Source organism: Odocoileus virginianus, chromosome 28 (genome assembly GCF_023699985.2).
Source record: "Odocoileus virginianus isolate 20LAN1187 ecotype Illinois chromosome 28, Ovbor_1.2, whole genome shotgun sequence".
Classification (NCBI taxonomy): Eukaryota; Metazoa; Chordata; class Mammalia; order Artiodactyla; family Cervidae; genus Odocoileus; species Odocoileus virginianus.
The window spans coordinates 30,130,608-30,155,239 of record NC_069701.1 but is presented as its reverse complement, the minus strand read 5'-3'; the positions used below and the strand labels follow the sequence as shown (position 1 = coordinate 30,155,239).

General features: G+C 43.3%; 2 protein-coding genes across 6 annotated transcripts in view; one reads left to right on the top strand and one right to left on the bottom strand.

Annotated features, from left to right (window-relative positions):
* OPCML (opioid binding protein/cell adhesion molecule like) overlaps positions 1-24,632 on the bottom strand; it is a 1,017,619-nt gene that overhangs the window by 149,632 nt on the left and 843,355 nt on the right. The window lies entirely within an intron of this gene.
* LOC110127794 (heterogeneous nuclear ribonucleoprotein A3-like) lies at positions 5,992-7,471 on the top strand. Its single transcript, XM_070457399.1, has one exon. It carries the CDS (start codon positions 6,021-6,023, stop codon positions 7,089-7,091), a length of 1,071 nt encoding a protein of 356 aa, XP_070313500.1. The 5' UTR covers positions 5,992-6,020; the 3' UTR covers positions 7,092-7,471.

Here is a 24,632-nt window from a genome sequence, read left to right as displayed (position 1 = left end):
GGGTGGGGGGCGGGGAGTGGGAATCTAGTTCTCCAAGAGCCATGGAGATGTGAATTAAGCCATGATGCAACCTACAGGCAAGAGAGGTAGGCTGTGTTTGGTTTGTGGAATCTAAAGAAAGCAGCTACAAATGATCAGGAGTCTAAGGTCAGTTACCATACTAAAGGCACCATCTCTCGCCCAGTTTCTGGAACTCAAATAAACTCAGACTCAGAATCCATTGAAGGAAAGAGACGTGCCTTCCAGTGAGAGGGGTGTTTGCCACATGTGGGGAGTAACTGCTTTGGGTCCTTCCCCAATGGACCTTGAGCCGTTTGCTTGCACATCCACGCATTTGGAGAAAAGCAAATTGTTGGATGGAGTCTGAGTTAAAAATGACGCTCAGAGTGCAAACAGCATGGTTCCTGAGACTTGGACCACAGATATATTGGGGGCCCCCCATCCATGCCCAACTCCAATGGGCCCAAACACCCACATGACAGTCATTTCCCCAGACCCCACATGTGTACAACGGGATGAACACCTGGGAGCTGGCAGAGCCCTCACATTCAGCCTTCTGGTCTTTTACTTACTAGGAGTTACTGGAGAGGAAAAGGCCAGGTAGAAACTTTTGTACCCACCACCTACCTCAAACAGCAATTAAAACTACATTTCAGTTCTAGAGACTTAAATAATAGGGTTGTTCCCCGCTGTATCACCATTTACTTAGAAGAGGTTCCCTTAGAGAAGCCAGAAGGATCAGATCGGAGAGGATGGCCACACCCAGCTGCGTCACTGCTTCCAGTCCAGCTGCTGTGGCAGATGTGGTTCCTCTGCCAGAGCAGACTGAAGCAGATCATGGGCCTCGGTATGCAGTCAGTGATCTGGTTAACTCGTTATTTTCCTTTCTGATAGGAAAATCATTCTCGTGACGTGAAACAACAGTACGTATACATGTATGGTGTGGCCCCAGGCTGTGATAACTCTCCAGCCTCTAACAGATTTCCAAGGGGCTGATCTTGCTGGACATTCTGTAGATCATCATTCGCCCACTATGTCGATGACACCACGCTCGTTAGAATAGAAGAGTGGGGACTGGCAAGATATCGCAGGTTCTGCAAAGATACATTTATTCCAGAGAGAGGAATAAGCTCTACAAACCTCTGAGACCTACAACATTATTGACATTTTTAGGGACTCGAAAGTCGGACATGCTGAGATAGCCTTTCAAAGGCAAGAGACAAATTACTGCATTTCATAGCTTCCACCACGAATAGAGAAGCACAAGGTGTGAAAGCCCTCTGCAGGTTCATATTCTGCACCTGGGGATCCTAGCAAGCCCAGGCTGTATGCAGGCATCCTTGATGCACTGGGTCATTAGACAGACAGGTCTTATGGGGAAAGACGCACCATGGAACTTATAGCTCCAGGAGAATCGCTGCAAAGATGCTTACGATTTGGAAAAGGCCAGGCCATCTCTGAAACAGAACTATACACCATTCACAAAACACCTCAAGAATGCTGTTTGGTCCTAGAAGAGAGAGACCATTTATCTGCCCGGAGGACGTTACATGACCATGTGGTCAGAGCTGTTCATCTTTTTTTTTTTATAGTTTAATCACTTCTAATTAATTAAAAACATCTATGTATTTTCAGTTAGATTAGTGTTAAGCATAATTTACATGGAGACATTTATTCTACTTGGGTATGATTTTACTAAACATAATCGGGTTTGCTCATTGAATGAAATATCATGCCTTCTACTAAATGTTTAAGATGATGAAAAACTGTAAATATGTTGAATCAAAATCAAATCACTATTCTGACAAATTTTATGTTAATAGTGCAGCGGACTCAGAATGTGGTTCAGATTGGAGACTGACAATGTGATACAAACATCAAGAAAATAGGGAAAGGTCTGTTATTCAGAAGATGCCTCTCAGGATAGAGCAGGGCAGTCCTCCCAAAGAGGTCCAAAACAGCTTTCAAAAGAACATGGAAAGGAGGCTGGCTTTCTGCTTTCTGGTGGTTAGGCCTGGGGTTGGAGCGGTTTCACTCGTGCAGGCAGGGGCTTGCCTGGATTGAACTCCCGTCCTGCAACCCCTACCCAGGCACTAAGGGAGGAAGCACCCGGGCCTCCTGATCAACCTGCCCAAACATGGGACAGAGGGAAAAGGGGACTTAGCAGCTGCCAGCAGGACTTCCGTGGTGGTCCAGTGACTAAGGCTCTGCTCTTTCATTGTGGAGGGTGTGTGTTCCATTTCTGATCCGGGAAGTTCTACATGCCAGGTGGTGCTAGGATGTCAACTTGAGGGCTTTCATGGTGGCTCAGGAAAAATCTGCCTGCCTATGCAGGAGATGTGAGTTCTATCCCTGGGTCAGGAAGATCCCCTGGAGAAGAAAATGACAAGCCACTCCAGTGTTGCTGCCCTGGAAATTCCATGGCCAGAGGAGCCTGGTAGGCTGTGGTTCATGGGGTCATAAAAGAGTTGAGCATGATTTAGCGACAAAAGAGCATGTCAACCAGAAGGCAATTTCCAAGATTTTTAGGCAACTTAAACCTTCTGCTGGTCTTAACTTGAGTTAATCAGTGGTCACTGGATGTCTAGATAATTTCTAAGATAGAATACTGAAACATTAGTTACTAAGCAAAAGTTTAAGTTTATATATTCTGTCTCTTATTTTTATGATATATATATAGATAGATATGGTATGCACTTGTGTCTCTTACAAAAACATCTTAATCTCGGCTCTGCAGAGACTGAGCAGCTCAGCCATCTTAAGATCACGTAGGGCGGGGTTGGAGGAGATAGGAAAACTGCACAATCGGTGTGGAGCCCTACACCAAGGTCACAAGAGTAAAGCCTTGTACCAAGCAAGGTCACAGATGCGGAGCCCACACCAAGGCCATCTTTGGACTCACTGAGCCCCATAGCAACCATTGCCATGAGCCCCACCCCAATCTAAATTGGCCAACTCCCTGACCCCCATATTACATCTTAACCAATCACCTAAGGCCACCATTCTAGTAGAAACTTTCTCTGCCTTGAGGCTTGATAACGACCTTCTCCGTTCACAGACGAATCTGAGTATTTGTTCCCCGATAAAGATCCTGCAAAATATTGCCTTGAACACACTTAATCACAATGCAACCAAGGGCACAAGACTCTGGAAACCCCATCATTCTACCATATTCTGCACTTTCCTGAAGTTCCCCATTAGATGGAATTGTGAATGGTTTCTTAAAATTGCAGCTGAGTGTTGATGTCTTTCCAACACTGTGTGTGTGTGTGTGTGTGTGTGCGTGCATGCGTGTGTGTGTGTGTGTGTGTGTGTGTGTGCTATGCCTAACTCTTTGCGACTCCATGGACTGTGGCCCACCAGGCTCCCCTGTCCATTGGATTTCTCAGGCAAGAATACTGAAGTGGGTTGCCATTTCCTACTCCAGGGGATCTTCCCAACCCAGGGATCGAATCTGCATCCTTTGACTCTTCGAATTGGCAAGTGTATTCTTTACCACTGACCCACCTGGGAAGCCCTACCACCTGGGAAGTAAGGAGGGCATTTACGGAGTTGGTTTCTCTACACATGAACTGCACAGGTACAGAAACTGAGGAATGGAAGCAGGAGTGACCCTGCTCATCATCATCCTCATCCCCCTGCACACAGTTGCAGAAACTGTTTTTATTCTTGCAACTTTAGCGAAGCAGGAGGGAGGGGGTGGGGGTGGGAGGAGAGATGGGCCTGGAGAAAGGCAGGTCCTCCAGCCAAGCTGGTGTTCGTAATCCTAAATACTGGGAGCCCAGACCTGGAATCATCTTTTTTCTCCATCTCTCCCGTTTGAGAAATGTCTTTCATACACTGAATGGGCCATAAATTAAACACTGAGATATCTGCTTCACTACTTGTAGAGTAAAAGAGGACTTGCTCTCTGCACTTTTTGTGTTTGACCTTTCTATCAATTTCCTTTAGCAATATTAAATACCTGCTTCTCCAAGCTCTAAAAGAGGTCGGAAATGTGTCATTGTGGTCTGATGATCTAATCACTAGACTAAGGGCACCTGCGATTCTGAATGTGAATCCTCTGCTTGTGCTGTTTCCAGGCTGCCTGGACAAGTCAGTTCATCTCTGCCTCAGTCTCTTCATCTTTGAAATGGACAGAGTAAGGTCCACATCTCTACGGGCATCTTGGGGAATCGTCACGAGATGCTGCATAGCAGCTGAGTATGATTTTCTGTATTATCAGAACAATAAAAGGAGATATCGTCCCTGCATTTCTGAGAACCGTTTGCACATATACCTTTTGCTAGAGACATGTCTGTGTTCCTGTGAGTATCAGGATAGGAGGGGAAATAGATGAACCAGCAGACGCATGCTCTGCTGAGTGGGATAAACGTGTGGGCCTCCTTGCCACAGCAATCAAGTGCAATGCACTCAGGTGGGGAGCAGGCAGCAGGAGGAGATGAACACTTGAAAAAAAATACAGATTCTGTTTCTAGGCAAGTGTCCTTAATAGTAAAAAATGAGAGAGTAGAAATACAGAAAATGTGTGTTATATAAACAGCGTTGGCCCCAAATAGAAGCTATACGAGGAGCAATATCAACTCATCAAGCTGCAGTGAGAGGGGAGCCTGCCTCAGGCTTTATCTAAAGAAGAGTTGTTTTCCAAATGCTGCAGGAGCCCTGAGCTGCTTTTAATCCCCCACATTTCTTCTGTGCATATTCTCAGAGTGGGGCGAGGCCAGGAGAGATGAGAGCTGCCTGGTGGGGCTGGGGGAGGGGAGGGAGTGGGCAGGGGGTTGTAGGGACGTCACTCAGCCCTGGATGAGCCATGGGCCTGAGGGGCATCAGGAGAGAAGATGAGAGGATGTGGCTCCAAGCTACCCATCACCTAGGAGACGCGACCAAAGGGCGGGGCCCTGAACGGCTGAGATGCTCCTTACCCTCAGGTCCAGGCCTTGCAGAGGCCCTGAATTACCTGCTGTGTACAACCCTGAGGTTTCTGGTGGCAGCTGAGTGCGTCCCCAGCTGAGTGAGAATCCTGGTTGCAAGAGCTGGGCATGCTGGCACCTACCCTGTGGCCTCCCTCACCTGCTTCTGGATACAGCCTGGATTCCAAGACCAGACCTTCTCCTCCACTGCCCAACTACCTGCCTTCATTTTGTGGTTCTCAAAACAGCACGGTGGTCCAGGAGGTACAAGGACCAAGGGAAGGTCGACCAAAGTCATACATAAAACAACTGGCCCCAAACCTCGTCATTCTGCTGTGTCTGACATACAGCAGGCACACAAAATATGTGCTCATTTATTTGTCTCATTGCTATTGACCACCTGCTTAGTTGTAGGTGTTGGGCATACTGTGGTAAATTTTTCCCTTGAGACCACCTTTTCAAGGAGCTCTAGAGAATGGGAGACAGATAAGGAGAACATGGACAAATACTTGAAAATGCAATTATTTTAGATACTAATGGGGCAATTTAAAAAGTACACATCTATAATCATAGGTTCATTTTCTAAATCTGTGAGTCTTTTTCTGTTTTGTAACTAAGTTCATTTGCATCCTTTCTTTTTAGATTCCACATATGAGGGATATCATATGATATTTCTCTGACACCTCACTCAGTATGACAATCTCTAGTCCCATCTGTGGTGCTGCAGATGACATTATTTCTTTCTTTTAAATGGCTGAGTAATATTCCAGTGTATACATGTACCACATCTCCTTTGGTTGCCAGGGGGGAAGGGATAGTTAGGGACTTTAGGAAGGTTGTAGACACACTGCTATATTTAAAATGGAAAATCAACAAAGACCTACTGAACTCTTCTTATTGTTATGTGGCAGCCTGAATGGGAGGTGGGTTTGGATACATGTATATGTATGGCTGAGTCCCTCAGATATTCACCTGAGACTATCACACCATTGTTAATAGGCTATACCCCAATAAAAAATGTTTTTGGTGTTAAAAAAAAAGGAAAACTAGAAAAAGTAAATAAAGATTGTTTCAGGAACTCGAGTTGGAAGAGGCGAGTCCGGTCTCAAAATGGAGGGTCATGATCCCAAGGAACCAGAGCAGTTGAGAAAGCTGTTTATCGGTGGTCTGAGCTTTGAAACTACAGATGACAGCTTAAGAGAACATTTTGAGAAACGGGGCACGCTTACAGATTGTGTGGTGATGAGAGACCCCCAAACAAAACGTTCCAGGGGCTTTGGCTTTGTGACTTACTCTTGTGTTGAAGAAGTGGATGCAGCAATGTGTGCTCGACCACACAAGGTTGATGGGCTTGTAGTGGAGCCAAAGAGAGCTGTTTCTAGAGAGGATTCTGTAAAGCCTGGTGCCCATCTAACAGTGAAGACAATTTTTGTTGGTGGTATTAAAGGAGATACAGAAGAATATAATTTGAGAGACTACTTTGAAAAGTATGGCAAGATTGAAACCATAGAAGTTATGGAAGACAGGCAGAGTGGGAAAAAGAGGGGATTTGCTTTTGTAACTTTTGATGATCATGATACAGTTGATAAAATTGTTGTTCAGAAATACCACACTATTAATGGGCATAATTGTGAAGTGAAAAAGGCCCTTTCTAAACAAGAGATGCAGTCTGCTGGATCACAAAGAGGTCGTGGAGGTGGATCTGGCAACTTTATGGGTCGTGGAGGAAACTTTGGAGGTGGTGGAGGAAACTTTGGCCGTGGTGGAAACTTTGGTGGAAGAGGAGGCTATGGTGGTGGAGGTGGTGGCAGCCGAGGGAGTTATGGAGGAGGTGATGGTGGATACAATGGATTTGGAGGTGATGGTGGCAACTATGGCGGTGGTCCTGGTTATAGTAGTAGAGGAGGTTACGGTGGTGGTGGACCAGGATATGGAAACCAAGGTGGTGGATATGGTGGCGGTGGTGGAGGATATGATGGTTACAATGAAGGAGGAAATTTTGGAGGTAACTATGGTGGTGGTGGAAACTATAATGATTTTGGAAATTATAGTGGACAACAGCAATCAAATTATGAACCCATGAAAGGGGGTAGTTTTGGTGGAAGAAGCTCGGGCAGTCCCTATGGTGGTGGTTACGGATCTGGTGGTGGAAGTGGTGGATATGGTAGCAGAAGGTTCTAAAAACTCAGAAGAAAAGGGCTACAGTTCTTAGCAGGAGAGAGAGCGAGGAGTTGTCAGGAAAGCTGCAGGTTACTTTGAGACAGTCGTCCCAAATGCGTTAGAGGAACTGTAAAAATCTGCCACAGGAGGAACGATGATCCATAGTCAGAAAAGTTACTGCAGCTTAAACAGGAAACCCTTCTTGTTCAGGACTGTCATAGCCACAGTTTGCAAAAAGTGCAGCTATTGATTAATGCAATGTAGTGTCAATTAGATGTACATTCCTGAGGTCCTTTATCTGTTGTAGCTTTTTCTTTTTCTTTTTCTTTTCATTACATCAGGTATATTGCCCTGTAAATTGTGGTAGTGGTACCAGGAATAAAAAATTAAGGAATTTTTAACTTTAAAAAAAAAAAAAAAGGTTGTTTCATAGAAAAAAGTTAAAATTACACATCTAAAGGATCATGGTGTGTCTGAAGGCTTCAAGCGAGGGTCAGAGAGGGTCTCCAGGAGGAAGGACATCAGGCAGGAGCCTGTGCAAAGCTCTTGAGGAGTGTGTTTCAGGCAGAGTGAAGAAAGAGGTCAAAAGTCCTGCAGAAGGAAAGGGTTTGGGTCTAAGGACAAGCAAGAACACTGTGTATCTGGGAGAGGTATAGAAGATGAGAGTGGGGAGTAGGCAAGGAGAAGGGCATATCGCTGGCATCTTGCTGACCAGGACAGGGATCTTGTGTTTTTTTTTTTCTCAATTATTTTTATTAGTTGGAGACTAATTACTTTACAATAAAGTATAACTTTCCAAAACTGAACCAGGAAGAAATAGAAGATCTTAACAGACCTATCACAAGCACGGAAATCGAAACTGTAATCAAATCTTCCAGCAAACAAAAGCCCAGGACTTTGTGTTTTGAGTGCAATGAATGAGACCACATTCACATCTCTGATCTGCAAAGTGACGCAGCTTCGTTCATAAGGAAAGAAGAGATGGGCAGAGGGAGCTGCAGAGAAAGGAAGGCCAGCCAGGAGGCTGGACAGGTCAAGGGAGAGCTTATCCTAAGAAGAAACATGGGACAGAGATGAGATTTGAGATAAAGTTTAGTGGTACAGACAGAAGGACCAGCACTGATGGGGTGTTGGTATTTGGGGCTTGGAGAGGAGACCAAGAAGACTTCCAGGATTAGTTTAACAAAGAATGAACTCATTGTTTAACGATTAAAATACCTAATTGATTCATTAATGTTGCTTGTTCTAGAACCATGAAAAATCAATTGTTGGAGAAAGACAGCTTTATTAGATTAAAGAAAAAAAAATGATGATCATAATAGTTAACATTTTAGGAGGATTTGCCATCACTAAGCAGTATGCCAGCTGTGTAAATGTCTTCTCATCCAATTTTCTCAAAACAGTAAAGAAGGAAGTTGTCTGCCACTCGACCTCTGCAAAAGCTCACAGAAAGGAACAAACTTTGATAAAGCCGCACAAACAGTAGGAGGGAGAGGAAGGCCGGGTGCCCTTACCCTGTTCTTAAGCCTGATTCTACAGCGGCTCCCACCTATTCATCTAAGAAACTGCTGAATATCCAGACGAGAACCTAAGTAAATGCATCCTGAGCCGAGATTTAGTATTTTCACACTTGACACATAAAGGCATCTTAAAAGAGATCGTGTTATAACTACTCAAATAAGTGGAAGTTAAATAATATCGAGGTAATAGTTTTCACTAACTGATCTGTCAAAAAAATTTTGTAAACCATCCCCTCATGGCACAGACATGAGAGTACTGTAGCTGTCTTCTGATGTTAGTCATTACTGAACTCCTTAAAACAGATATGCATACGTGAAAATACCAAGAAGCCATGCAGCAGTTCGAGTGCTAAGCTGATGGGGTAATATTTGTGTATTTTAAAGATCTATTGAGATACATGCTTTCATAATTTGAAAATGACCCTTTAAATCAATTTACCAAACACCTTTGTGAGAACTTTCACATCTGTAAATTTCCAATTCAAAGAACTCTTTGTCAAATCTTGAGCTTCACGTTTCTTTCGGAAAATCTAATGGACATAAGATGTGGAATAGATACTACATATCCCAGTATAAATCAGGGAGGAAAGAAAGTGTCAGATTCCAAAGGGATGGGTGGGTTTAACTCAAGAGTTTCTGTTGATTGTGGGTGAATATTGAATTATATCAACAAGTCCAGAGAAGGTATGAAGGTCTATGCTGATCAGGTTTGGAGAAAATAACCCTTAGTCTGATTCCCCAAATGGCCCTTCATTTCAGATGCACATCAACATACACTCCGAGAGGGCATTCTCTCATCAAGTGATTGCTGTTGTTCAGTCGTGTCCAACTCTTTGTGACTCCATGGACTGTAGCCCACCAGGCTCCTCTGTCCATGGGATTTCCCAGGCAAGAATACTGGAGTAGGTTGTCATTTCCTTCTCCAGGGGATCTTCCCGATCCAGGGATTGAACCCAGGTCTCCTGCATGGGCAGGCAGGTTCTTTACCACTGAGCCACCAGAGAAGCCCCTGGGGATCGCCCTTTCACTGTAGTGACCATGTCAATAAAGACACCAAACACTGGTTCTGTTGCCCTGCTGTTGGTTAAACCACATTACAGCAAATCCCAACACCCGAAGCACAGCTCTAGGAATATTTGAACCATTCTGCTTGGTGGCCTCTGTATGTATTTCCATCACAACACTTCAAACATCACGGTTGCAATTGTCTGCTTCCTCCCCTGAAGAGTGAAAGCCTTGAGAACAGGGCCCAGAGCTTTGACCTTTATCATCTGTTACTCAGCACAGAGCATGGCTCTTGGAAGGCAGAGCACACAAATTTGTTCAATGAATCAATCAATAAATCCATCAATCTAGTTCAATACATTCACTTCACAGATAAAACCTAAGCCCGCACTGCTAGTTAATGATAGAGCCAGGACTACACGTGATGTTCCTCTAACTTTCCAACCCCCAGTCTATCTATAGCAGCTGCTGTATCTATTTCAAGGCTTGTATGCATAATACAAAATTAAATCAAAATTGAAAAAAAAAATTCCTTTCCTTGAAATGATCTGGATACATTTGACCTGAATCAGAAAATACCATTTTCAATGTATAATCAGAATTTTGTGTCTCAGGGAAGAAGAGGGCTGTTCTTAATGATGGTGTTCATGTGTGGCTGAGCTGTGGTTTGTAGCAGGCCTGGGAGTGAGGAGTTGTGTCAGGAAATCGGAGGAGGGGAAGGGGGAAGGAGAAAAGAATATTGAGAGCATGATCCAAGGAGAGGAGGATTTTAAAAAGTAAATTAAAAAATATAGCACGTTGAGCAAGTAATAATATTTCTACAGAAATGATAGTGAAATGGAATGGGGCCCAGCATCTCATAATAAATGTTCCCATCCTGCTGCATGAAAATCCATGGGCAAGTTATTAACAAGCAGATGGTTCTCTCCAACACCTGTCTGTATCACAACCCATTTACTTCCTTTTTTTTTTTTTTTTTTCTGCTGAATTGCGGGTTTCCATTAATGAAAACTCTGAAGATTCTAAAACCTATTTCGTCTCTGGAGACTGCCTACAGACAGGCAACGGCAGCATTAAAAAGGTTAAAGCATTTTGGGGGAGACAGGGCCTGGGCTTATACACAGGCCACAGACCTCTCAGAGCCCCATGGAATTAGGACCTGTGCATACAGAAATAAAACGGAAATTTCCTTCTGGGACATTTAAAGGTCCTGGAGAATACATCACTGGTGCTTGGCTGTTGAAGCTTTGAGCATCCACAGGACGGAGCAGAGGGACCGGCCTTAGAGCTCTGGCGCTGGCTTGCTTTCTGCGGCCTTGTCTACCCAGCATGAAGGCTGTTTCTCCCAAGGTCAGATCAGTCAAAAAGCCACGGATGGTGCTGGCGCTGAGTCAAACGCAGAGTCCTAACAGGTGCTGCCCCTCTATTGTATTTGGAGAGAAAGTCAGTGAGTAGGAGGTGCATCGTTCCAGTGAGGGGAGGTGACTTTGCAATCAGCTCAGCCTGGATGGGGTGCTGCCCCTAACCACCTGGTAGGGTGTCAGCGAACAAGTGATACAGCTTCCTCAGACTGGATCTTCATGGGGGTCACATCAGCATAATAAAGTCATGCTCCTGAGTTTTTGTGTAGATTATATGGGAAAATGACTGCAAATTGCTCATTACAGAGCCTAACAAAGGGTTAAGGGATCAATAGAGTTTGGGTGTTTTTATTACTATTGTTACACTTAGACAAAGTATTAATTGCAAAAATGCCTAAGAGACCAGAAACATATATCTGCTTCTGTCTGTATCTGTCTTTCTTTCTGTCTCTCTCTTCCTTCTCTTTCTTCTCTAACAAACACTACCAGCTTGAACCTGGTAGTGTTTCTGAGTCTATTTACGGATTTGTTCTTGGGGGCTTCCTCAATGGCTTAGCACGAAATGAATTTGCCTGCCAATGCAGGAGACGCAGAGGACGCAAATTCAATCCTTAGGTCTGGAAGATCCCCTGGAGGAGGAGTAAATGGCAACCCACTCCAAAATTCTTGCCTGAAAAATCCCATGGACTGAGGAGCCTGGTGGGCTACAGTCCAAAGGGTCGCAAAGAGTCAGACGCTGTTGAGTGACAAAGGGCACATACAGGTTTGCTCTTAGACACAAGTTTTATTCTATGAAAGCAAAACATCTCCGAGCTTTTGTGTTGGGGCCAGTAAGAAAGAAACCTTGAAAGAGAGGAAATGACAAAGAAGCAGAGGAACCTTCCATACCCATCACGTCCCACAGTCCTCAATGTGCAGAGACCCAGTCCCTAAGGATGGAGGATGGTATGGGTTGTGTCCAGTCCCCAGAGAGAGGTGCAAGCCAGGCTGTAGGTCACCACATCTAGGAGGTGAGGAAGGCTTCACACTTCCTTGATTAGCAGACATGTCACCCAGGCTGAACAGGGCTCTGAGTCTTAGGGAATCTATCTCCTTTACTCTTTAATCCTAAGTACCTTATCTTTCCCAAAGTATGTGGAAATGACATCTGGTTTAAAAAGTGGAACAAAATGAATCCGTGGGACTTGGCTTCCCATTGAAGTCGCTATGCCATAAACGGACTAGGCTGCTTAAGAGGAATCCAGAGGCTGTACAGAGCTCCAGATGGTATTTTGGCTCCCATGGGTGTCCCTGGCGTCCCCCCTGGCTTCCTTCAAATTCAGATAGTATCACAGGCCCTCCACGATATCTCTGCTTTTTCTCTCTGATGTAGAATCTATGTAGAGCAGCATTTAGTATTTACTGAAGCATCATCCTTTTGGCTAAATATAGAACACAAGAAATGTCTACTCAAAGTGTTTGATAATAAAGAAAAATCAAAGAAGGAAAAAGAACCAATATACCATTTAGTCTGTGAAGTCTAACCTGTTATTCCTTCTATTCTTTCAGCAACGTTTCTCAGCCATCCTAGCTTTAAAACAGCTTGATTTGGACTTATTATTACTAGGTCTTTTCATAACATGCCATATGCAAAGATATTTAATAACAGAGGCACATTTTTTCTTTGTTGACTATGAATAAAGCTGAAATAAAAGAGGATAACATCCAGGCATTTGCAAGAGACTATATTTAACCTGTCTCTAAGAGCTTTCAGCATATGGCTCATATACATCTGCTTGCTCTATGATGGCTCAAGTGCTCCTCCTGGCCTCTTATTCTTCTTTCCTTCCTGCTAACAAGCTTCAAAATAGCCCCAAACTTTGTCAGAACCGAGAGAAAGCAGAGGCGAGATCTCACTCCCATCAAGGCTTTGAGCTTCTAAAAGGTTTTGTGGCGAGGATTGACACTGACTATTGAAATAAATGATTAGCATCAAGGCCTGAAAAGCATGAGGTTTACGCAGAAGAGTGAGAAGGTAGTTGCTGTGAGCTCTCAGCACGGGACGCAGGCCCTGACCACTGTCAATCATGGTTTCACTGCTACAGAAATTTTGAGTTTGTGTATAAAGGTTACAATGTGTTTGGATAAAACATACAAGGGTAACGCAAATGTAAATAAGCTTTCTATGTATGCATGTGTGCATTTCTATTTAACAGGTTAAATGCCTTCCTTTAAGAGAGGCCTCAGTTCTCTCTCATTCCATACATTTGGCATGGGTTATTTATTTTTATTTTTTTTTAAGGGTTTCAAGTCTCTATCTGTAATATATACAGTATATCTCCTTGTTTCATTACCACTTCACTTGCTTCTTGTTTTCTTTCAAGACAAAGCTGACGGGTCACGTCTTCCATGAAGTTGCTGAAACAAGTCTCACTTCAGTCCTGGTTTCTTTCATCCTCTCATTTGACAAATAATTATTAAGCATATGTCAGGTATCAGGTACATGCTAGGGGCTTGGAGATACTGCCAGTCTCTGCTCCTCTTTCTCTATCATCGTGTGCCAACGTCCCTTATAACACCTGTCATCTTTTATTGCAATTTGTAATGGGTGTCTCTGCGCCACCTACTAGACAACCAACTTCTTGATTCGGGGAACAGCTTTTAAAAACATTTCTACCGCATTCTAGGCCTTGCAGGCCACCTGGAACATAGTAGGTGCTCAACAAATTTGTTGAAATAAAATGAAAATATGGAAAAAAAAACCAAGGCATGGGAGATATGCAGAAGCTCAATATTTCTTTTAAACTAATTTCTCAGCACATCATTTCTATGAACATGAAATTGAATACGCAACTAATAGTCACCATGAAAACAAGTAACAACACATTTTAAGAAAAAAAAAAAAAACTTCTCATTTTTAGCTCTAAGCAGTGCTTAGAAAATTTCATCAACACATTGTAATATTAATCAAGAATAAGTTGATACATACTGTTTGGTGTGCCAAAAAATAAATTTACACTATAATTTGTTTCTCAGAGAGGCCATGGAGAGAAGTAGAGGGAAAATGGCCTGCCTCTGAGTTTAATTCAAATAACCCCCCAACTGATCAGCCTTTTTATATTGAAATCCGAGTCACTTAATATTCTTTCTCCCACAGTTTGGTTCATATTCACGTGCATTTTCTAGTTGATGTTTCTTTTTATGCTAAGGTCAACTTTTAGGTTTAAGGCCAGGTTTTGCTCAATATAGCTTGGCTTATCTTGGGGAGGCTGTGTTCTCTCTCTTGGAGTTCTGAAACAAGTTTTAAGGAAGGGACTTTACTAGTTTGGTGATCAATTTTATTGCTAGTCAGCAATAAAAACCCTGAGCCCAGCACATACCAAAGATCTCTGCCCCAGACAAAATCCCCGAAGTGACAGGCTCCTGTTTCACTTTTCCAATACTTTGTGCACCCGATGCAAAGAGCCAAGTCATTGGAAAAGACCCTGATGCTAGGAAAGATTGAGGGCAGGAGGAGAAGAGGGTGACAGGGCATGAGATGGTTTGATGGTGTCACTGACTCAATGGACATGGGCTTGAGCAAGCTCTTGGAGATAGTGAAGTACAAGGGAAGCCTGGCATGCTGCCGTCCATGGGGTCACAAAGAGTTGGACACGACTGAAGGACCGAACAACAGCAACAACTTATTCTGTTATTGAAACATCACCTTGAAAGAAGCCGCCAAGTGCCTGTACCTCATTGTATGGAAAGGCACCCGTAGTCTTGATCTGTATGTATTTTTATATAAACGGGACCATGCTACAAGCCTTGTTTTGCAACTTATCTTTTAAGGTTTAACACTGTGACTAAATCTTTCTAGATAAGAGCAGATTGATCTCTTTCTTCCTTTATATCTGCTGGAAAATATGCACAATGATTCCAAGCCACAATATATTCAAACACTCCTCTTTAGGTGAACACTTAGATTGTTCTCAGAGACATTTCTGGCTGATCTCAATTGGTGGTTTTATTTACATAACTGAATACAGAAGGCTCTGACACTCCATAATTTTACATAAGGGGCTTGAGCATTGCAGATTTTGGTGTTCTCGGGGGTCCTGGAATCAGTCTTCTGTAGATATGAAAGGACAACTGTAATCATTTTTTACCTTTAAATGAAATTTCATGGAGTTCTCCAAAATACAGAACACATAATTAAAAGACTTCCTGTAGTCAGTGTCAGATTCAGATAAGGGGGCGGTGTGTAAGATCCGGAGCTCACTCGCTCAGCTTTGGGGTCTCTCGCTGAGCGGGTCTGGTCACATGCTACCACGCTCCCCTCTGAGCCACCCTGACCTCATCCTGCTCCCATGATGTGGACTGGAGTGTCTACAGGACCAGGGCAAGATGCCTAATGAACCTCTGTTCTCAGCACTAAAGGTATCTGACCCATTGGCCCAGAGATTCGAGAAGGAATTACTGGAGTGGGTGTTGTCAGCTTCCAGTGTGAGGAATCTGTAGTCCTGAAGATTGTATTTATGACAGCCGTGGCCGTGTCCAGCGGACAGACCTCAAATGTGTGTAAACATGGAAGGACTGAGCGGGTCTCCCCATGTCTCCACGTGGAGCTCCCTTTCTTACTTGAGATGATGAGTGGTTGAACTTCATGGGCTATGAGACTCTAAGGTGTTTTTTATTGCAAAAAAAATTGTCTTCCAAATTATGTTTTCTGTAGGCTAAAAATAAAGTGCATTTTTGGCTCCCGTGTACATCAACTGAAAAGAAGAGCCAACAGCCCTGATGTAGAACAGCAACAAAATAATTTGGGACCAAAATGTATCTTTCATTCAAAGTGGATAATTCCTATTCTGTTAAGTGGGAAATTATGAGTAGGTAAACATCCAGGTTATTGTTTTCCAGAACAGGTCAATTCCTCGACACCAACTTATATCATATTCTGTAATTCTCAGGGACTCAGAAAATATCTGTTGAATCAGTTAACTTGATTGAAGTTGGTTTTTCAGCTGTCAGTATATAATGCATACATGTATTGAAAGAATAGAAGGGAATTAAATCACATCCAGAAAATCAATCAAAAGAGCTGACAGTGAAATGACCATTTGGGGTTAAAAATTAAAAGAAAAAAAAAATTCTGTAATGCCAACAACAGTGTGTAAACTCCTCTCCCACGTGAGCACAACTGTGAAGTCATCCTTCTGCCCAGACCTACCTCCTCCCTTTCCTGCCCCACCAACACATCCTGCCCTCACCTCCCAGAGCTGTCTGCACTGCTCTCATTTGTACCCTCAAATATAAAGCTCCCACTTTAAAACTCTGCCTGGGGCTTTTTATTAAGACATCTCCCATAGTTAATGACCACACATCTCAGATTTTCAAGAACGTCCAATTTTAAAGTAAGCCATCTTACTTTCTCCATGAACACACTCATTTGTCAAAACACATGTCTTGCTTAGGAAGTATGACCATTGTATTGATGCTACTACGTTACCCCTGCCTCCCTTACATTACTTTACACCGCATCAAAACTACCATTCATTCCTAAGAGAAAAGTGAAGAATATCTGATGTCACTGGAGTAAGAAATAACTTGGCCAGTAGAGATAGGTGTTTTTTAGGATGAGGCTTAATGCAAAGCCATGAGTTTCTAATTCTAGCACATATTGGTCCATGATGACTTTTATAGTACCCATCTATTAATAACTACACCTTAACAGACCAAGGATACAAACGACTCACTAAATGTTCGGTTTTGTAAGTTTCCTTACATTATTTTTCTCCAAATGTGGGAGGGGTACATCTGCTTATAGGTACCTATGAAAAGAGAAAATAACAAAAGGCTCTGTGGCAAACGTGAGTTACATGGCGCTGTGTTACTGTGTCAGTATTTTCCTATCTTCATTAATGCTCTTAATCATAAATATTCCATGCATTCCCCATTCCCTCCGGGCACTGAGTCATGTCTGCTCAGAAAGACACTGTTCTCACAGGCTGCCACTCACAGCCATTGTGAGAGACAGACACTTCAGCGCGCACTCGGAAAGTGTTTACTGAATTCACAAACAGGAGACGGCTTCACAGAAACAAATCTCGGCCGAGCCTTCTGCACAGATGTCAGATTTCCGTAGAAGCCTCCCGGAGGCACACGGATCCCACAATGGACTATTTTTAGTCCTGATAATTAATATTGGAGGAGAAGGGGAGGAGGATGAAAATGTAGCTCCGGCAAAAAAGCAATTACCATCGACATCATATATTCTCACCTACGAGACGTGTTATTTTCAGAGAAATAAAGAGAGAAACCTTCCCCAAACCTACAGATTTTTCGACTATGCCTCCCATGAAGTAAATGTTTAATTCTCCCCCTTTCGGATTCCAGAAAGAGCTTGGACTCGTAGGTTAATATATGCAGCAAATGTTATACCAGTGTGGATCTTACTACTACAAAAAAAGATGTTTGTTTTTGAAGTCCCAGAAAGCAAGAATTTGCATCCCCCGCACACACCGAATATTCATGATCAGCAGCTGCAACAAAAGTTGGGGATGCCTTCAAATTCCTTTCCGCCAGGTCCCCGGTGCCTAATTTTTGAGACATTTCTCACTCCTTTAGGGCTTCACTGAAATTGGTCCTGTCTGTGAAGACTTCTGCATTCCATGTGGATGCACCCACATCTGTTAAGTAGCACACTCTTGTTCCAGCTCAATGAAACCCAGTCTGTGATGAAAGAGAACAACGTAGGGTCGCTCAGCGTCCAGAAGCACAGTGAAAGGGATGGCAGGTGCCTCATCGTGCTCAGACAAGGTCCCCAAAACAAGCTCCCATCTGCTCACCTTCCCTCAACCCTCAGCTCAGGGCTGAGGCCCTGGAGAGGGAGGGGACAGTTGCATCATGGAGTCCCACAGATGACTTTGATCAGAGTTGTTATTGTTCAGTCTCTCAGTTGTGTCCAACTCCTCGCCACCCCAAGGAGGGCAGCACACCAGGCTTCCCTGTCCCTCAGCACCTTCCGGAGCTAGATCAAACTCATGTCCATTGAGGCAGTGATGCCATCCAACCATCTTATCCTGTGTCGGAGCTGAGTTCTCAGTTTCGTTCACCTCTCTGCTGTATGCATCCTCTCCTTCTTGGAAAGCTGTGCTCTCCTCAAGTCTATGAATTTTGCACAAAGTTTAGTCTTTTTTTCTGACAGTTTCCCCTCTGTTTCCATCACAGCCTGCTTGTCTTCTGACTGCCCCAGAAATATTGGCTTTGCACAGGGATTCACACCCTCTGCGCTAAATCTAAATGTCCAGCCTGGACTCTTGTCAGGATTTATACTAGTGTATTCACATGTCAGCTAGGTGTCTCCTAGTGATACATCACAGAATCTCAAATTCACACATCCAAGCTGGCCTTACTACATTTCCCTCTAAGTCAGTCTCATCTCTGAGGCTTGCATCTCGTCACTGGGACTGTGGTCCCCTCAACCACGGATAGGCCTGTATGTGTGTGTCCTCCACGGCCCTCTTCCTCCACATTCAGTCTATGGCCAGTTCACATCACAGCCTCTCCAAAGGGGTTCTGGACTCTACACTCGTTGTTGCCTCTGCCATCAGTGCCTGATCCAAGCCCTCATCCTCACTAGCCTGGACAACCACTGCAGCTTCCTAAAGTGACTCTCTGTTTCTGCATCCTCAAATTCACCCTCCATCTGCCATCGAGATCATTCCAAAATATCATCAGACATACGAGACTGCCCAACTTAAAGCGTTCCATGGATTTCTTTAGCATCTAAAAGATAAAAGCAAGACTCCTTATAGTTGTATAACACCTGGTCCCTGCTTTTGTCCCTAATCTCACGCCTGCCTAAAGACTGTCATCCTGCCTGGAATTAAGCCTTCTAAGCATGCTGAGCTGTTTGAAAATGGAGGTATAGTTGCTTTTTAAAAATTGAAGTAGAGTTGATCTATAATATTGTGTTAGTTTCAGGTATATAGAAAAGTGATTGCTATATATATAATATATATATAATTACTATAAATTTACTGTATGATAGAGGATGAAATTGTTAGATGGTATCACTGACTCAATGGACATGAGTTTGAGCAAGCTCTTGGAGTTGATGCAGGACAGGGAAGCCTGGTGTGCTGTAGTCCACAGGGTCGCAAAGAGTCAAACACAACTAAGTGACTGAACTGAACTGAGATATACTTCCCAGATTATTTCCCTTATAAAATATTGAATATAGTTCCCATAGTTCCCAGTATTATGCATTAAATCATGTTTGGCTTATCTATTTTATGTATAGTAGTTTGTGTCTGTTAATCCCATACTCTTAATTTAACCTCCCTACATTCCCTTTTCCTTTTGGTAACCATTTAGTTTGTTTTCTATGTCTGTTTGAATCTGTTTCTGTTTTGTACATAGATAGATTCACTTGTATTATTTTTTAGATTCCACATATATCATATGGTATTTGTCTTTCTCTTTCTGACTTACTTCACTAAGTATTAGTATTCTCTTCATCCATGCATGTTGCTACAAATGGTATAATTTCATTCTTTTTTATGACTGAGTAATATTCCATTGTGTGTGTGTGTGTTATGTCTTTATCCATTCATCTGTCGATGGACACTTAAGTTGCTTTCATGTCTTGGTTATTATAAATAGTGCTACTATGAACATTGGGTGCATGCGTCTTTTCTAATTACAGTTTTCTCTGGATATATGCCCAGGAATGGGGTTGTGGCTTATATGGTAACTCTATTTTTAGTTTTTTAAGGGACCTCCATACTGTTTTCCATAGTGGCTGTACCAAATTACATTCCCAAACAGTGTAGGAGGGTTCCTTTTTCCCCTTTTCTCCACACCCTCTCCAGCATTTGTTTTTTGCAGACTTTTTGATGATGGTCAATCTGACTGGTGTGAGGTGATTCCGCATTGTAGTTTTGAATTGCATTTCTCTAATAATTAGTGATGTTGAGCATCTTTTCGTGTGTCTGTTGGCCATCAGTATATCTTCTTTGGAGAATATATTTATTTGCATATTTTGAATATTAACCTGTTATTGGTTGCATCATTTGCAAATATTTTCTTCCACTCTATAGGTTTTTGTTTTGTTAATGTTTTCTTTTTTCTCTATGTGTGTGTTGCTTTTATCCTCTCTTTAAATAAATCATACCTCTCTAATTAACTCCATTGCACCTTCCTTGCCAGACTTCGCAATTCTCTTTATCCTCTAACATCCAGCTCCAGATCCTTCCCTGGCAGAATTCCCTGAACACCCACCCATGGTACACTGTTGCACTTGCCGTTGATTCAGTCCAGGAGGAAGCATCCTGAACTCCATCGGCCAGGAATTTTGCCTTGCTCACCCTGGTGTAAACCCAGACTCTGGAACACTGGTCGGTGCCCATCTTTATCAGTCGACATTTCCAAATATTCATCTAAAAAGCAAGGTTCACAATATATAGATAAATGAGAGCTCAGATTCAGGTAGAATGTTTGTTCCATGTCTCTCTTCTTAAGAGCTAATGGAAGTCCCTAAAAGTAAGAGGGGAAATTGAGAAGCCTTGGTTTGGGCACCAAATTATTCTTTTTCTTGGTACTTATTTTCTTAGAAATGTCAGAAGGAACCCGTGCCTTTGCTTTAAGTTTTCTTTTCATTCCCCTGCATCTATCTGTCTTCCCCTACCCACAGCAGACTTTTGAGCTTCCTGCAAGACTCAGTCTCGGATTCTCTGTTCTTCCTGATTCACTCACTTCTCCTTGGTCCTTTCCTTCACCCCCAAATCTGCCCCATCACTTTCTCATGGAATATGCCAAAATTTCCCTGTCCTGCAGTGACTGCCCTTCTGAATGTTGGGCCAGTTTTCTAACTGGAGCCCAGTCTGTTCTCCTGAATGATCTTCTGTCAAAACACACATGACATTAAAACAAGATTTATCCTCTTCCCTGAAACCACCCCTCCCCACGACTCTCCTGCTTTTTGGATAGCACCAACATTCTAAATCGCTCAGCCCTGTAGGTGAAGAATCAACTTTGTCATCTTCTCTTTCTACACCTCCCACATTTAATCAGTAACAACAGTCTTTTTAATTAACATAGATATGAGAAATTAACAAAGTTTTCAGAAATGATGAGTAGTTTGGTTTAACTGATGTGGAGGGTATAGTAAAGCATCAGTGGAATACCAGACCAAAATGCTAGCACAGCCTGAAACTTCAGAGTCTTATGGTCTAAGCTAAGGAACTGGGGATTCATTAGTGATGAATACATATTATAAGAAATGAGTTTTGATAGACATTAATCTGGTCTTGACATCTGGAAGGATAGAATGGTGGTGGTGTTGGTGGGGATTGCTATTTAAATTAAAATACAAAGGACCATTGCTTAGTTTGACGTTTGCTCCTTGGAAGAAAAGGTAGGACAAGCCTAGACAGTGTATTGAAAATAGACCCATCACTTTGCCAACAAAGGTCCGTATAGTCAAAGCTATGGTTTTTCCAGTAGTCATGTTCACGTGTGAGAGCTAGACCATAAAGAAGACTGAGTGCTGAAGAACTGATGCTTTTGAACTGTGGTGCTAGAGAAGACTCTTGATAGTCCCTTGGACTGCAAGGAGATTAAACTAGTCAATCCTGAAGGAAATCAATGTTGAGTATTCATTGGAAGGACTGATGATGAAGCTGAAGCTCCAATACTTCGGCCACCTAATGCAAAGAGATGACTCACTGGAAAAGACCCTGATGCTGGGAAAGATTGAGAGCAGGAGAAGGGGGCAACAGAGGATGAGATGGTTGGATAGCATCACTGACTCAATGGACATGAGTTTGAGTAAACTCTTGGAGATAGTGAAGGACAGGGAAGCCTGGCATATTGTAGTCCATGGGGTCACAAAGAGTTGGACACAGCTTAGCAACAGAACAACAACAATAGCTCAGTTATAGGCCAGCTGTGTGACTGTTAAGGTACTAAGGTTCACTGAACTAAGCACCCTCCCTAGAAAAGAAGTTTAATAACATCTTTTCTAGGAGCATCTTGTGTGTTAGAGACAATGCAGGCAAAAGCCCAAGTAAGCATGCCAGCACTTTTGAGGCACTGATTGACTTGGTTTCAAGAGTGATTCCTATTCAGTAGGGGACTTCCTGGATTTCTGGGCTGGGACTCAGCTCAGTCCCAAAGAATGTGGAGATTGTTCCTGGACATCTTCAATCAACCCCTTCCAGGGACCTGTGTCCTAGCATCCTTGAGACCACACCCACTCTGAGACCACAGCCATAGCTAGCTCATCTCTGCCTCAACAATACATAACCAGCACCTACACACAGCAAGACGATAGTGTTAGATGGCTGAATCTGTTAATGAATAAGCCCAAGCCTATAGTGATTAGCTTGCTTTCAAGTGGAGTGAGGTTCCCAGCTATTTGAACAGTGGAGTCCTTCTGCAGGTCTACGAACACTTCTGATTTACCCTTGGCACCTGTAAGTGATATTATCAGGTACTTAGGTCCTTTTTCTTCTTCCAAGTGGTCTCAAGAACACTTTGAAGCTGTTGAAATGGGCAGAAGGAATTTCCTCTTATACCTTCAAGAAATAAGGTAATAAGAATTCTTCAGTCCTATTGACATGAAAAGTTAATGTTCTTATTTATTCATCTATTTTTATGCTTTGTTGTGCCTGCTTATCTCATCTTCAGCTCTTTGGGTTTCTCTCTGGACAGGCTTGCCCTCGCTCAAGCCTGATGTATGTACAGAAAACACGCAATTAGCAATTAGCCGGAAGAACTGCCGGTGGGGAGTCGCTCTTCTTGCTCTGAGACTGGCAGATGTCCCAGACCTCCAGACAGCATCTGACTTCTCTGACCTCTACCCTGTTCTGTCCAGACCTCCACCGCCTACTCTCTCTGCACTGGTCTAAGCATCTTCTGTCACAGGCTTGTGACTGACTGGCTTGAGCATTGTCATTTGGGGAATAAGGCACAGAGCCAAAGGCTTTTCTTGGAAAGGCTGATCCCAGGAGGTCTGACATCACCACCACTCCCACTTCCCCCTACATAAGTAAAGCCACCTTTCAAGCATCATCACTACAAATCTCCAAGTCTTTCTCCTTTTCCCATTTCTGGAACGATGGGACTGTGATTCCATTCAGGAGCCAGTTTGGAGATATTCCTGAACTTGGGAGTTGAAGGAAAGAAAGACAGATAGAGTGAGAACTGAAATGAAAGACATTCTGCAAGTAACATGAGGAAAAAATCCCTTGGACAAGGGATGTGCTTGACAAGTGAATGAAGAACCTCCTCTTATTTAATCATTTTTGTTAATACCTTTGGAGCTGATTTGGCAGAAATTGCTGCCCAGGAATTTCCATCTCTTGGGTTTTGGCTCCAAAAGGAAGTGTGGTGTAACCTGGAAGGCAAGGGTTACTTTGTAACTTGTGGTGGAATTTTGTTTTCAGGCAGAGATAAATTTTAATTCCAGTTCCATCACTAATTATATAAGTGACTATAGTTATCAGCAGAGTACCCGAATCATCAGTAGAAGCTCCACAAATACTATTATTGTGCTACTGTGGTAATTGGCTTCCCAGGTGACTCAGTGGAAAAGAATCTGCCTGCCAATGCAGGAGATACAAGAGATGCCTGTTCGATCGCTGGGTTGGGAAGATCCCCTGGAGAAGGAAATGGCAACCCACTCCAGTATTCTTGCTTGGAGAATCCCATGGACAGAGGAGCCTGGTGGGATACAGTCCATGGGGTCACAGAGTCAGACATGACTGAGTGATGGAACACACACATACACACACACACATGCTGTGATTACTATTATTTTGAAGGCTGTAGCACGACCAGGAATGGAATATCTCACAACTCAACTTGGCCGCTCCTCTATTTCCACTGTTGCCGGGGAGGAGAACGCTCTCTGGGATGGAGGGGCCCCAGGCTGTAAAGGCTGGGATCTTGGGGGTACTTCTATGGTTAATCCATCCCTAGATTGTCAGGTTGCCAAGGCACAGAGTATGGGGCTCAGAATATTTCCCAAAGAGCTTCTCTCCCTGAAGGGCCAGGCATATACGAGCAGCATTGTTAGTCACTGTAGGTCAAACCCAGGCCTCCTGCACTGCAGCCAGATTCTTTACCATCTAAGTCACCAGGGAAGCCCAGGAGCAGCAGGAGGGACTCAACAGACATTTACTGGGCTGAACTGGAGTCAGGCCTATGGTCTCTCCATCTGAGTGTTCTGTGTCTGATGCTCATTATAAGGAATTGGTAATAGAAATTGGCTATCATGTGCATGGGGTCGCAAAGAGTCGGACATGACTGAGCCACCAGGCACAGCACACATTAGGTGCTTTACTCCCACAAAGAATAGAGACGTAGCCTTGAACCACTCGCTTTAGCTCCCTAAACTGAGAACATACTGCACAGCAGTGAAGAACTGGGTTCTAGGATCAGACCTGGGGTCCATGTCCGGATCCACAATCTCATTAGCTGTGTGATCTTAGGTAACCTATCACATTCCTTTATATTTCTATTTCCTTCTGTTGTGAACCAACACCACTGATGATATTAATGGAAAGATTAAATAAAAGAAGTATCAGAAGGCTTAAATAAACCAATTGTATGAAAACATGGGCCACAGTACCTGGCCGGCAGCACAGGTTCAAATCCATTCTGTTTGTTTGGCTTCTAGACGCCCTCAGGGTCCACACGTTCTCTGAATG

Bases quoted from the DNA above. Each gene is read 5' to 3' on its own strand.
- LOC110127794 (XM_070457399.1), top strand. From the start codon at position 6,021: ATGGAGGGTCATGATCCCAAGGAACCAGAGCAGTTGAGAAAGCTGTTT.